Source organism: Carica papaya, chromosome 3, assembly GCF_054855325.1.
Source record: "Carica papaya isolate Zhongbai chromosome 3, ASM5485532v1, whole genome shotgun sequence".
Lineage (NCBI taxonomy): Eukaryota > Viridiplantae > Streptophyta > Magnoliopsida > Brassicales > Caricaceae > Carica > Carica papaya.
The window spans coordinates 3,491,798-3,506,916 of record NC_142311.1 but is presented as its reverse complement, the minus strand read 5'-3'; the positions used below and the strand labels follow the sequence as shown (position 1 = coordinate 3,506,916).

The 15,119-nt window shown below is 32.7% G+C and overlaps 1 protein-coding gene across 5 annotated transcripts; it reads left to right on the top strand.

The window, feature by feature from the left end:
• Positions 1–871: 871 nt before the first annotated feature.
• On the top strand, positions 872–10,414 carry LOC110813125 (Major facilitator superfamily protein). Of its 5 annotated transcripts, none has more exons than XM_088215146.1 (10): positions 2,933–3,081; positions 3,636–4,016; positions 5,013–5,248; positions 5,769–5,833; positions 5,931–6,093; positions 6,979–7,127; positions 7,215–7,469; positions 7,576–7,744; positions 7,840–7,932; positions 9,502–10,414. In XM_088215146.1, the coding sequence occupies exons 3-10, from the start codon at positions 5,159–5,161 to the stop codon at positions 9,799–9,801; spliced, it is 1,284 nt and encodes a 427-aa protein (XP_088071272.1). In that variant the 5' UTR covers positions 2,933–3,081; positions 3,636–4,016; positions 5,013–5,158; the 3' UTR covers positions 9,802–10,414. The 5 variants fall into 5 exon arrangements, with proteins under 5 accessions (XP_021895838.1, XP_088071272.1, XP_088071271.1 ...); XM_088215145.1 differs by having other exon boundaries at positions 3,636–4,046; XM_022040146.2 differs by lacking the exons at positions 2,933–3,081; positions 3,636–4,016 and adding an exon at positions 872–1,167.
• The last annotated feature ends 4,705 nt before the right edge of the window (positions 10,415–15,119 follow it).

Genomic DNA, 15,119 nt, shown 5'->3' with positions numbered 1-15,119 from the left:
ATGCAATCAAATAAAATATTTATTTAAAAATATATAAAAATTAATTTATTAATATTAAAGATAAATAGTGTAAGTAAAAGTGAGCAATATAGAAGCACCAACATAATCAAAGAAAATATTTATTTTAAAAATAAATAAAAATTTTATGTTATTGAATATATTATATCTTCATAAATGAAATATACAAAGTGACAGACTAAAAATAAGTGTAGAGTATGCAGTCAAAAATTGTATTTACATTAGGCAGATGAATATTCCGTATAATTTAATTAAAATACATCTATTAAATATTATATGATAGATGATAAACATCACATAATTTATTAATTACATTTACATAAAAAACACATAAATATTAATTAAAAAAAATATCGAGCACACTTGGTATAATAATAATTTAAATTTTTGTAAGTTATAACGATCGTTCAAGTAGTTATTATTAAAATTGATATAACAATAAAGAAAAAAAAAAGTAATTAGATTATAAATTCTAAGATGACAAACTTTATCATATTTTATTTAAGATTAAAATGTAAATTAATGATAAGTTTGACTTAATTTATAAATTAAGAGAAATATTATTAACAAAATTCGAAATTCTAAACTCTTGCTCCAATACAATACTATAAATTTAATTAAGTGATTGGCCTTTACAGAAATTTAGATTAATGAAAATTATTGGTAAGTAAAATGGGATCTATATAAACAAAATATGAGAAAAAATGATGTTATAAATATATTTAGTTTCTTGAATATTTATAATTTTTTATGAAGTAAAATAAGAATTGAAATTTTATTATTCAATAAACAATTTAAAATGAAAAATAAAGTGATTTTCTTCAATTTTTCGTACTGTGTAGTTTCGTAATAAACACACTACGACTCCAAATTTATGAGCCGATAGAGCAATTATTTTAATGGCTACCACTCACCTTCTGTTACTATCTTTACCTTCTCGAATCCCCATTTTGTCCTTCGTTTCCTTCCACGCTACACGCTCTCGCCTCCGACGGCGGTCCTTCTCCCGCATCGCTGGATCCCGCCGTAAATCTCAACGTCAATCTCGTCGGAAAGTTCCAGAAAGTGAGATGTCTGTTGCTGTCTCAGTGGCCGCCCCGTCTCAGAGGCGAGACAGAGATGACGATTCGGTTTTGGATTCCAGAAACAGTATGTGCTTATCTGGAACTCGGCTTTGCATATCAATTTAATCGATAATATGTGAATTGATTTTTTCTTTCTCTCTCTCTCTCTCTCTCTGTTTTTTTTTTTTTTAACAAGAAAAAATTGAACAAGCCATTTTGTTGTTTTTACTTGGTCTTTGAGTAAGGCAAAGGAAATGAAAGGAAATATGGGAATGTCTTATATGGTAGACCCGAGGCAGTCACATGATTTTATTTTATCGGAAACCAAATGAAAAATAAGCCTTCATTATGAATAGTCTTAAGACTAATTCAATGTTATTTTGATCTAACGTCGATGATTTATTTAAGGATTCCAAAGGATCCACAATTTCCAGAAAAACAAAAAGGTAACGAGAACTTCCATAGAACTAGGAAATTCTAGTACTCGAGATGGTAACCGGTTTATAAGGTAGGTGGTAATTACCACAGCTTCCCTCCAGTAATATTGTCCATGGTTTTGAAACAAAAAAACATAGGTACTAGTAAGCTAGTGGCTATTTTTCCGTTCTACTACTACATTTTGTTGTGGAGTGTAGACATAAGAAGACTCACGAACAATTTTTTTTTGTAAAGAAGGATGATAATGTCTAGTTAGAATAATCTCGGGTAATATTGGTTGGGAAGTATTTAATTTTTACTCTAAACTGTGTTTGGATCATCAAGTAAAACTGGGAAAGAATATGACTGAGTTCATATTCAGATTTCAACTAAAAAAGCTAAGTTATCCAAGTACAATCATAAATAAAAGGGACAAATCATGGAGCTCCAGAAATATTAAGAATATTTGAGCGACCCCAAATATCACCAAGAATCGAAGTAAAAAGAAAATTGTTTCTTTTATTATTAAGGAAAAAATTTACATACCGGCGTTTTTGTCAGTTCACATACATCGCAATGTAACTTTTTGTTATTAGAATCGGAAAATAAAGAGAGAAATATAACCTTGAGGGTAGAAAAAGAAGGGTGTCATAGTCTTCTGTAATATAACTATGTCTAGTGTGCTAGTAGAAACAGTGGTACATGGTATCTCAGGTGTATCTAGGAAGTGTAACCTGTTATGAGCCTTTGCACTTGCAATCTTTCACCGAGGTGTGGTCATGAAATTCACTATGTGAAATAGAGAAAATCACTTTACAATTAAGGTTCTGGGATAATTTAGTTATTGATATAAGATTTTTGCATAATTTAGGGACATGAAGTACGTATATAAGAGTAAACTGAAGGTTGATCTTTATGTTCCCAACTCCTGCTACAGTGGTTAGTGAATCATCAGCAATTATGATTTTCCTATTGTTGGGACATGGAACATTGGTATTAAAAAATTTAGAGGTGTCTGTCACATAGTCTGTAGTTCCTGAGTCCATAATTCATGACAGTAAAAGAGGTTTCTTTGAGACATTTAAAACATGAGAAATAGAAAGTTTATTTGAATGTGCCAAGAGGCTTCTCCCTTCAAGTTTTTCCAAGTACTCAAGTCACGTCCTTAGACATTCAATTTTTGCATTGAAATCATCGAGGTTTGGATTTTTTTTTCCTTTCCTTGTGGGTGGGTTATACATGCCTATCTCTAAATCTTCTTAGAATTATTTTTGTATTCCTAATATCTACTAGAGGCATTAGGATTTTCATGCAGCTTTTGATACTTTTCTTTGATGTGTCGAGGTTTCTTGCAGAAGGTACATTGAAAATTGTCTCCGTTTTTTCCACTAGAGACGGGGGTTTTAGTGGGACTCAACTCGTTTGCTTGCTGGCGTGATTTGGGGCTTTTGGAGATCACGGCTAAGCTGTCATTGGAGCGGGGTTCTAGTATAACCCTTCTTTTGCTTGATGACAAATCTTGTTTTCCTAAAATTTTGATTTTGACTTGATCAAATTCCACATTGGGACCAGCAATGAACTGGTAGGTACAATCTTTTTCTAAAACTACTTTAGGTGAATTGCACACTTGTTATAATCCATAGTAAGGGAACAATACTGGTCCAGTTCCTTCCACACAATTTTTCAACAAGTTAGAATACTCAGTGAGTTTCCTTACTTTGTTGGACCATGTTTTGACCGTCAGTTGTATATCCAAGCAGCATTTCTAACGCTAGGATAGGTCTTTCTGACTACATCCCGTACCTCTTTTGCTATAGGCTGGAACGTAACTGTGTTGCTCATGTCCGGTAACATAGAATTCTAGAGCCAAGTCACTATGATCAAGTCCTCTTTATCCCAAGTATCATAATTTGGGTCTCTTGATTTTAGTTTAGTGCCAAGAAGGTGGCTGATTTTTCGTTTTCCATTGAAGATGGTTCGAATCAGTTGTGATCAACTCAAATAGTTCTTACCATTAAGACAATGAGTAGCCTGGATCGGCTAGAATTCACTATTGGTTTATAATGAATTTCATATGTGGGAATTTGTGCTAGTAATTTAGAACTTTACCTTCGGCAAATGATTTAAAAATTTCAGGGCAATTAACGCTAGATAGAGAAGTCACGGGAACGAGATTGCTAACCGGAAAAGATTGGTGATCGGAAGCTGTGCAGCTGGTCTTTGCATCTGGAGAGGATCGGCTGGTGCGGCAGAGGAGCAGACTCGCAGTAGGCAGGCACTCAACTGGGTGTGGCTGCAGGGAGCAGTGGCAAACACAGGTGGGCTGCACGTGGACAGAAGTTGGACTAGTGGCTGGATAGAGCTGTGCCCGACCGGAGGTGTAGTTGGAGAGTTCTGGAGCCGACAATGAAGGCCGGTCTTGGTGCTGATGGCTGGTTTGTGGTGGCTGGCTGCTGGTTGTGATGGCTGGCAATTAAGGGTGGCCCATAGACTTTTGTGTCTTACTTTGCAATGAAGGTCAATTAGGGAATATGAAGGAGGATTAAGGTTTTTCTTAGAGTTTTAATATTGTGTAGAAGAATAAATATTTTTATTTCATTGAATATTAAGACCTTATATATAAAAGTTAATAGAAACAATATAAGGAAATAAAATTAATTTCAAAGAAATAGATATATTGCTAATATACCCTTTATCCTATTTAACATACTTTAACTTAATATACACTTTTTAACAGTAATAAAACCCTCATGTTAGCTTGGAGATACCAATATAACAGACTTCCTGGAATTACCCTCCATGAAAGCCGCTATCATTAAAGCCATTGTAATGCCGCTGGCTCTCCTCTATCAAGGCTCAAAGATTCCCCTCCATTGAACACCCTTCCTGGAGCAACACAAAATATTATTTAACTAGGACTGTACTACTGGCATCAATTCATCATGATCATTCAGGAGCTTGCAGTAATCGCATGGTATGGTTAGGCAGCCACATTTGAAACAAAAAGAAGGCGAGTTTTCATATTTTGTTAATATAATACCACAATACACTTTTATTTTTTAAAAATAATTTTCTCATCCAAAAACATTATCTATTATATATAAAATTTTAAAAAATAAAGATTAAATTAAAAAATACATTATATCTTATGTGGCTCATTTTCTCATCCTATCTCCTTTCCATATGCCAGCAGTAACACTCTTCCTCAGCTTTCTTTGCTCACGCTAAGATTGTCACATATAGCAAGATGTTATAAATAACAAAAATTTTTAACTGAGGGCTTAAGTTGTTGAAAGATGATATTACAGTCTGCACAGCTATGATTAAAAGTGGAGAATGCAATTAAATAAGGGAGTTTTTAGATATTATTCTTTTCTTTACACTCAAAACTAGCTTAAATCTGACTTAACCAGGAAGAAAAACAAATCATTACGAACATTCTCATTCTTTAGGTTCAATGGTTTTAGGCTTCTTTAGCTCACTATCTACGAATTCACCTTTTTTCTTACTTAGGTTCTGGAAAAGGGGAACTATTGACAACAGATACGGAAGGACAAGCATCTGCTTCAACGAAGATAGCTCCACGGAAAAGCAGATTTCCTGGTGGTAAAATTAAGTTTTTTGGAGTTGATTTGACCCCTGACAATGTTGCAGTGGCCATGGTTTATTTTGTTCAAGGTGTTTTAGGCCTTTCAAGGCTTGCTGTCAGTTTTTACTTGAAAGATGATCTGCATCTTGATCCTGCAGAGGTAGTCCTTTTAGTATTTGAAGTTTCTTTTTAACAATTTATTTTGATGCCACTGCATTGGTCTCTGAGTTAATATTATCTCCATTTTTAGTGATTAATATGATCAAAATTTCTAATGGTTGTTTCATAATGAGTTATATTGTTTTTTCGTTACTTGAAAAGCTGCTCATGACAACAATTGAATCCTCAATCTCTGAGTTAATATTATCAACTTTTCTAATGGTTGTTTCATAATGAGTTATATTGGTTTTTGGTTACATGAAAAGCGGCTCATGACAACAATTGATAAATCTCTGAGTGAGCTGACACGTATTTAAGGGGTTATATTGTTAATAATTCCTTTCATCAATTCAGCTTTCTCTAGATTTGAAATCTTGCCTAAGGTACAATGGAATTTAACGGGTTTATCAGTTATGGATTATAAATGGTTTTTTGACAAAAATTTGCTGCACATATTTTATGTTTCTCATTTCTCTTATGTTAGTATCTTTAAGAACTGACAAATTCTACCTATTGACTAGACAGCTGTAATATCTGGTTTCTCTGCACTACCATGGCTTGTCAAACCTCTATATGGATTTATTAGGTCTGGTTTTTTATTGCCTCTTCTCTTTGTTTTCTGTCTGCAATTGGAAGCACTCACTATGTTGTACTAAGATGGAGAAATTGTTTTCCTCTTGCAGTGATTCAGTACCACTCTTTGGTTACCGAAGAAGATCATACTTGGTTCTATCGGGACTTCTTGGTGCACTTTCATGGAGTTTGATGGCCACCTTTGTTGACAGCAAGTATGGTGCAGCCTTCTGCATACTTCTTGGGTCTCTTTCTGTTGCTTTCTCTGATGTTGTAAGTATCTACTGTTTCATGTATTTGTTAAATAAATTAAATTGTTAACAATTATATTTTTTCTTACATAGACCTGCATCATAAGCTGTGTATTGCATCATTCAAAAATACTGATAGTTGTATACTAAATTACATACCAATATCAGGCCAAGCTTGCTACATTTTGTGAGGATTTACTGTAAGCTTTGCCTCTTAATAAACATATAACCAATGGCTCTCGTGGTTAGCAACCTCTAGGTGCACTCGGACTGGACAACTTTGGCAGATAACACTTTGCTTCAAGGGATTTAGGTTGGTAATAACTGGGTTAGTGTTGGAGAAGTCAGAGACTAAGGTCTGTCAAATTATTTTGGAAGAAATATGGGACGGAACTTACTCATACATATTTTATAAATAATTTGGAAAGAGAGGACTAGAAAGCTTTTTCAAGTGATAGAGAACACTTTTATGTTTATGGACTTCTGTTGGGTTTTAGGCCATGGACTCTTTAGTAATGACGAGTTTGTAACCTGGTTTTGTCATGTGTACATTAGATTTTGTTTTCTTTTGCATTCTTAGCATCTTTCTGGTTGTCTTCCTATACCTGTCCCACTTTTGCATAATTATGGTAGCTTCTATCTTAACTGTGTAAAGTAAACTCCAAAATAGACTCATGTTTCCCTCAAATAGACATACTTATATATATATTAGTAATATATTAAATATTTCTGACGAGATTTATATTATTCTCTCCTGCAAGCATTACATGTTATAAAAAGGTGAAGAAGGTAGACATCCCTGTGACATTCCAGAGAAGTGTAGTTACCAATTTCCATATATATTTGTGTATGTTGGTTGAAGTATCAACTTTATTAAGCTAATTTCCAAAACTGAAACATGGTGTAGGTTGTAGACTCAATGGTTGTAGAGAGAGCTCGTGGCGAGTCACAGAGCATGTCAGGATCTCTCCAGTCTTTATGTTGGGGATCATCAGCTTTTGGTGGAATAGTGAGCTCCTATTTTAGTGGCTCTCTGGTTGATTCTTATGGTGTGAGGTATGTGTGGTGGGTTATCCATGAATCTACTCCTGAGAGAAATGATGATTGTAGCTAGTAACTTTTTGGACAACTTTGATGTCTCAGGTTTGTTTTTGGTGTAACGGCGCTACTACCTTTGATAACATCTGCAGTTGCTGTTCTTGTAAAAGAGCAGCGTGTAGTTAATAGTGCAAGGGGGCCGAATATTCCCTGGGCCAATCGTAGCTTTCTTGAAAACTCAAAGGAACATGTTATTCAGTTGTGGAGTGCTGTAAAGCAGCCTACTGTGTTCCTTCCCACATTATTTATTTTCCTGTGGCAGGCAACACCACATTCAGACTCTGCCATGTTTTATTTTACGTATGTGCCATCCGTGGTTGTGGGTCTTTGCCTTTTAATTTTTGTAGTTCATTTCATGGCTACTTCAAAATTTCTCATCCATTGGCATCTATTTAATCAACTTCAGCACGAACAAACTTGGTTTCACTCCAGAATTTCTAGGACGTGTCAAGCTTGTGACTTCAGTTGCATCATTGCTTGGTGTTGGACTGTATAATGGATTCCTGAAAAATGTTCCATTGCGGAAAATTTTTTTGGTAACAACTATTCTAGGTACAGCTCTCGGGATGACCCAGGTTTGTTTATTAATTTGCATTTTTGGCAGTGTTATTCCAGATTTTGCTTTGACACTTGTGCTGGATGGTTTTTGATATTCTCGCCTTTTGTGTAGGTTTTCCTTGTCACGGGCTTTAACCGAAAATTAGGCATAAGTGATGAATGGTTTTCAATTGGCGATTCTTTGATTCTAACAGTTCTTGGTCAGGTAATTTCACTGCTGAAACCTGTACTAGTTTTATGTGGACACTTCAAAACATTTTTTTTTAAGTGAGGGAGAGAGAGTGTATGCATGTGGGGGTTGGGGTGATGCTAGAGATTCTTTGGTGTTACTTGCTTAGAAGGAAGATTATTTTTCTTCCTGAAGAATTTTTTTCCGGGTTGTAGTTGGAGATGGTGGTTGAACATTTTTAGTAGAAAGAAGAGAAATTGACTAGGTATCATGTGAACCTGTATTAGTTTCATGTGGACATTTCAAAACAATTTTTTTTTTAAATGAGGGAGAAAGAGTGTACGTGTGTGGGGGGTGGGGTGATGCTAGAGATGCTTTGGGGTTACTTGCTTAGAAGGAAGATTATTTTTCTTCCTGAAGAATTTTTTCCCGGGTTGTAGTTGGGGATAATGGTTGAACCTTTTTAGTAGAAAGAAGAGAAATTCACTAGGTATCATGTATGTGAGCCACCAATAAAATTATTACAAGTCAAATTATCTGAAAGGTCTCCTTTTTTTTTTCCTCTCAAAAAGGAGATCATTAAGGAGTCTTTTATCCCAAGTGGCTTTGGTATTTCCTTTCATCATTAATCTAGGGCATAAAATAATATGGTAGCCCTTAGTGCATAGGATAAGAATAGAACATAACATGACAATATTAAATTGCTTTTACTTAAATGATTGATTTTAATTTTTTTTTTCTGTTGTGAATTAACAGAAGATTACATTTACAATTTATTTTTAACAACTTTACTTTTACATAGTTCACTATTGTTATTAGCTAAGATATTTTCCATAACTCCTAAAATGAAATTGTAAAATATACAGAGGTTCCGAAGTTTTAGACTGCAAAATTAAAATGAATAGTTATGAAATTAACTAACGATTAATTATTAAATTAGTTCTAAGGATTGCTTATGAAATTAATGAAAATACAATATGTAAATATAGCATAAAAAGAAAGAGAAAATATGGTCGCAAGCTAGAATCCTGCTTGGGCTAACTGAATGGCCAGCTCAGTTGGCCTGGCTTGGCTACCTGAGTGGTAGTTCAGTTGGCCTGGCATGGTTCCCCGAGTGGCAGTTTAGCCTGGCCAAGCAGCCGAACAGGCCTAGCATGGCCAGCCAAACATGGACTGCCAGAGCTGGCCTCTGACTTGCTGCATGGCGTGCATGAAGGAGAGGGACTGGAGTGGGAAAGGGATGAGAAGATACTGGAATTTTGGGGACAACAAAATTTTATTTTCATTTACCACCTTCCGTGAAACAACTTTTTTCATGGTTTTTCAGAGAATAACTTTTTTTTTTCCTCCATAAAATGGGACTCTTTGTACTATTTTGTTTCCCTGTTTTTGTGAACGAACATAGTACATGACTCATTTCTTCCGTTCAGACCTGTAATCTTTTCAGTACCAAAGGTTACCACATGAATCTAATTACATCTATTCTTTGACATAGACAATAGCTTTTTGCTGAGTGATTATATTTCACTTAATAATTCAGTTGATGCTTTCACTCTACTTTTAAATTCATGGCTATGGTTTTAAGGAAAAATTATTATTTTGCAGGCTTCTTTTATGCCAGTTCTTGTGTTAGCAGCAAGACTATGTCCAGAGGGAATGGAAGCAACTCTTTTTGCAACCCTTATGTCAATTTCAAATGGAGGGAGTGTTGTTGGGGGACTGATAGGGGCAGGTTTGACCCAACTCTTTCATGTCACAAAGGACAGTTTTGATAACTTGGCCCTTTTGATAATTCTCTGCAATCTCAGTTCATTATTGCCTTTGCCCCTTCTTGGACTCCTTTCTCAAGGTACTACTGATACCAGCTCCAAGGAGGAGGAGGATATTGAAATGAAGTCCAATTAAATTGTAAATTTCCTCTTTCCTCGAGGTACATCCGGTACCAGCTCCAAGGATGATGGTAATATTGAAATGAAAGTCCAATTGAATTGTGGTTGCTTCTTCCATTATCCTGCCGTTGTGCATCATCATTCAGTTGCATCTTCTGATTCCTGCTGTCCGAATTTTAAGCCTTTAGGCAGATAGAAATTCTGAACATTATACTAATAGGTGATTATTCAAGTTTTCTCTGGATTAATCTCCATCCGACGATGATACGAGTACCTGATCTGACATATCAGCATAAAGTATGACCATAATAAGGTAGGCGAGGAATAGAGACTCAGATTGCATTATGCTATAACAGGATTCAACCCTAGTTAGGTGTGTAAGTTGGAACAGCTGTGTTTCTGGTGGCAAGGCCATATTTTTTCTTTCAATTATGAACTCTGCGATTCTTGCCTTTGATAGGAACTTGTTGTATGAGCAGTATTTGGCAAAAGTATCTTGTCGAAGTTGAGTGATGATAAATAATAGTAAATGTATATATATATATATATATATATTTTCTAATTGTAAAGACAGATTAGTATATATAGCTGACTAGTACTTAAAAGTAATAGTCACTTGGCTTCTCCAATTTGTTTATTTTTTATTTTTTTGTAATTTATGAGCACAATTTTTATATTTTATCTTTCTATCAACTTAGAACAAAAAGTGGAGTCACCAGCAGTGAGTTGGTGTCAACTGGCGTTTTGGTCATAAAAGTGCAAGTATTATGTTTAACGAAAGCTAATTTACACCAAATTTAATCCAAATGCCACCATTTATTTGATGTAACTTTGGTAAAATCTTCCCATCAATTTCTTTTTAGAAATTTTCATTATAAGAGGCATTGTGAACGGCTAGAAAATGTTAAGAAACAAGAGTATTTTTGTGATGTTATGTTTAGACTTTCTATATACAAAATAAAGGTGGAGAATAGTTTATTCTTCCTTTAGATCCAATGGTTAAGAATTTTAACAGAAGAATGGAAATTTTAGTTGAAGTAAAAAATTAGTCTTACATAGGAAAATCCCAGGAATGAATGTTGTAAGGATTAAATTCTAGCCTTGAAGTAGAGAGGAAAAAACACATGCAGCATATATATATATATATATAGGTCCATAGTTACTACCTTCGTATTTCAAAGATAACATTGAAACTAATCATAAATTTTTTCAGTGACCCAAGATTTTCCTCCCCCAAAGTTTATAAACAAGAATCTATTATCTATTCCCCCTATTTTCTTTTCTTTTCCTCTCCTTTTTTTTTCCCCCCCTCTCTTTTTTGTATGCATATACAAAAAGTGTAATGTGGGTATTATTTAAATTAGCATATAAGATAAAGGGTAATTATAAACCAGAAAAGCTTAATTGTAAAGTTGTGATTGGGTGTGTTGTGTCAGCTAGATTCGTCGTTGTTCAGACAGCAAATTAAGGCAGCATTAACCAAAGTTTGTGAGTGGGAAAGCTGAAATATTTATTGGGTGAGTCTCGTATATTCAATTAACTAAAAAAGTTCAAGAGAAACAACTTTAGTTTATACATATAATATGTGCATTAATAAGCATGTCCCCAGATTATATATTGTAAGATGCAGCAAAAGCAACAGTTTCTGAACCAATAATGCCTGTCAAAGTCTAGGCCTACCTATGTAGCAATGCTTGTCCTGAACTGACCAATAGTTTTCTTTGTCTATATAAAATCCAATATGTTCTTTCAAATTGCAATACTATATTTGATTGGTGATTGAGAAACGTAATATGCTAATTCATTAATTAATGAGAATAGCCGAAGCTAATTAATTTGGATGGTATTATTGGTTCCGAGGATTATATATTCATTCTCAATTATAGCTATATATCTATCTATCTACATATATATAAACAAATATTTCATTTAGTAGGAAATGGATCTAACAATGTATTAACTATATGAAAGAAATATATATAAAAATCAATTCAATTTAATAAATTGTTTTCTATCTTTTTACACCATAAGTTATAAATTATATATTTTGGATGTTATCTTTAACAAATTATGATGCCCTTTTTTAAAAAAAATTAAGAAATCGTATTATTTTTAATGTATAATTAATATTTAATTAATAAAATATAAAACCATTTTAATTAAATAAAATAATTTAATACAAAAATAAATATACGGTGTTTTTGAATATATATACATATATGATGAGTAAATTGTACAAATAACAAACAACAATTAACATATAAATAACTTGTTTATAGAAGAAACACATATGAGGAAGCTTTGAAATTGGAAGGGGTCCAATTAATGATTGAGTTGAATGTGAGAGGAGGATTAGCTAGAATGGTTTGGTTAGAAAGTAATGATAACCATGTGAAGTGCATTAATTTTTAAAACAATCTCAACCTCAAATTTTTTAACATTCTTACATTTGATAATTTCAAGAACAGAACAAGAACCCATGTGGGAATAATTGATTCCTCCCCACCAAATGAATATATATATATATATATGTATATACACACACAAACACACAAATATTAACAATTAACAATTAAAAGGAATTCATTTATCATATAATACAAAATATTATAGTTTAATAGTCTGTGTGATTTGTAATTTTTCAAATTCAATACATATTAAGAATATCAAACTACAAATACTCAATGTTAGTTTAATATATAATACTATTAGTTTGAAGAAATAATTTAGAGATTTATAAAAATTTGACATATTAACTGCTCTTATTAAACTATTTACAACAAAAAAAAAAAAGAAAATATTTACAAATTAATACTAAAACTTAGAATATGGAAGATAGGTGAAATACCTCCTTTCTAAAATATGGACTGTCAATATGTTATATCACTTCATTAATAATCAAAAGGCCATTATATAATATACCCCATGAACCTTTTGTCTCCTTTGTCTTTCGGCTTTGGTTAAACAAACGGGTTTAAACTGAGGAGCTTCTAAGCCAAGTACATGAGCTAAGAAGGCAAACTCCCATGATAGCAGGCTAAGCCAAGAGACAAGTGTATATACACACACACACACACACACATACATATCTAACCCCATGATATAAAATTTTTTAGCCATGTTGCTGAGTAGGATAGCACTATAATTTAGATAGATATAACTATTCAAATCCAGCGTTATAATTCCATCCATGAATTAAATTCTGGTTTGGTCATAATATATCCAAAAAGGGAAAGTAGGTATCAGCATTAACTAACGTTGGCCGTTGCACATTAAAATTATATCCTTTAATATTTTCTATAATATATATATATATATATATATATTCAAAAAAACATTTGCAGGATCTGGAATATGACCCTTCGAATACACTGATAGGAAACACCAATAGCCACGGGAATTGCCTGACAACTACCGAGCATGTAACTTGGTTGCATGGGAATGCATGATAGTAGTATTCAACATGTAGGCTAAATTAGGTTTTGTTGTTTAGGGTTGAGCAACCCCACATGCCTTTGCCCTGTGGGTCTCTCTAACTTTACAAACACATTACTTTTTCTCCCCAATAAGGACAATACTTAACTATGCTTTCCTCATCTCACATGGCAAAGACTTTCATCTGGGTACCCATCCTCTTGTGTTCATTCATTAATAGGGTCCATCGACTAATCGATTTGTCACTTGAAAATTTTTGTACTTTTTGTTAATTGTAATCAATTTCTTTTTCTTTTTTTTTCAGTCCAATAAGGCGTTGGCAATTAGATTTGAGCTTCTGTTGATTATAACTTTTATAATCAATTGTATTTGTGTATTTTAAGGATTGTGAATTTGGAGTTTAGAAGAGAAATTTATACTGATGTTATAATACGTGTTTAAGCTAGTGCATGAACATAAGGTAATTAACTTAATTAAAATTGCACAATAGATAAAGAGTAAGAGTAAAAAATATAAAATATTATATTATAAAAAAGAAAATATACTTGAACCAATTTCTTAACATTTAACTGTGACTATATTATAAAGTAAAACAAAGATGCAGTTTGTCCTAAAATTTGATGATTTATTTGTTGAAAATATTATATTTTTTCTATTCAGTACAACATACTGGAATTATTGATACATGTGAGAGGAGGATTTCTTGTCATATGTGCTAAATACCTCTTTGTACCAATCATATTAGTTTTAGACAGTAAATAATAAGATACATACGATGGGACAGGGTAGGACTAGATATAGAAAAATATATTTTCATGTTAAGAAAGTATCACAACTTATGAAAATGCTTATATTTTTCTCTGGATCACAACTTATAAATTTTCTATGATGATTATATTATCAACATTGATTGATATAAATAAATGAAGATTACTTTTTATGAAAATGCACATATAAAGAATAATAAACCTCTAGTAGAGTAAAAATAATAATGATAGCAAATATGAACTAAAACGATTAAAACACATACAAAGAACCCATTTTAACTCATAAATAGATTTGTCTAATTGGTATACATGGCGAGGAAAGTCTCCATGAATAAAGCCCAAAGGTTTGGCCATATATATTTCTCTAAGATTATCATAAACGATACGAAAAACATCAAGTCGTTAAATACCCATTTGAATGACATTGTGAGAACTAAAATATGTTTGATGATTACAGTGAATTTCCCAACTAGATGAAAATTTTCATTAAATCAAGCCCTTTACAACAACACTAGTTTTGTACCTTTCTAAATTTTTATAGGGATTATACTTAATCTTGCACATTTACTTGTTGCTTACAAGGTTTCAATAGGGAGGACAAGGTACCTAAGATAAGCTGTAATGGGCAACTAAAACTTAGAACTCCTTAGATATGAATTTTTCACACTTTTAAACAGTTAATTTATTTTTATGCATTGGAAGATTTAGTTTGTGAGTAATTAGGAGAGGAGAAAAGAGAAATAATTGTGACATTTGCTTGAGATTTGTGAGGGTGATTAAATGTAAAGTTAATCAAATTTAACACAACTCGTTTACATGACCCATTTAAGCACTTGAATTAAACTGGTTGGGTTTAATATAAAAGAGTTTGGATCATTAATAGGATAGACTCGTTAAAAATTAAGATTAAATATGTCAAACTTACGTAACTTATTTTGACCAATTTAAATTTATCTAAATAGTTAAATAGGTTAATTATATTAATATATTTAGTACTTTATATACATAGATTATATGCAATAATAACATATACAAATAATTTTTTGGAGATAAATTCAAGTATAATTAAATATTGGTCATTCATTATTTTACGGCGAGTGAAGGTGCAACAAACAATCATCAATGAACCAAA

Bases quoted from the DNA above. Each gene is read 5' to 3' on its own strand.
- LOC110813125 (XM_022040146.2), top strand. From the start codon at position 918: ATGGCTACCACTCACCTTCTGTTACTATCTTTACCTTCTCGAATCCCC. The intron at 5,834-5,930 runs GTCTGGTTTTTT...TTCCTCTTGCAG, and splicing joins CCTCTATATGGATTTATTAG to TGATTCAGTACCACTCTTTG. The intron at 7,745-7,839 runs GTTTGTTTATTA...CCTTTTGTGTAG, and splicing joins CAGCTCTCGGGATGACCCAG to GTTTTCCTTGTCACGGGCTT.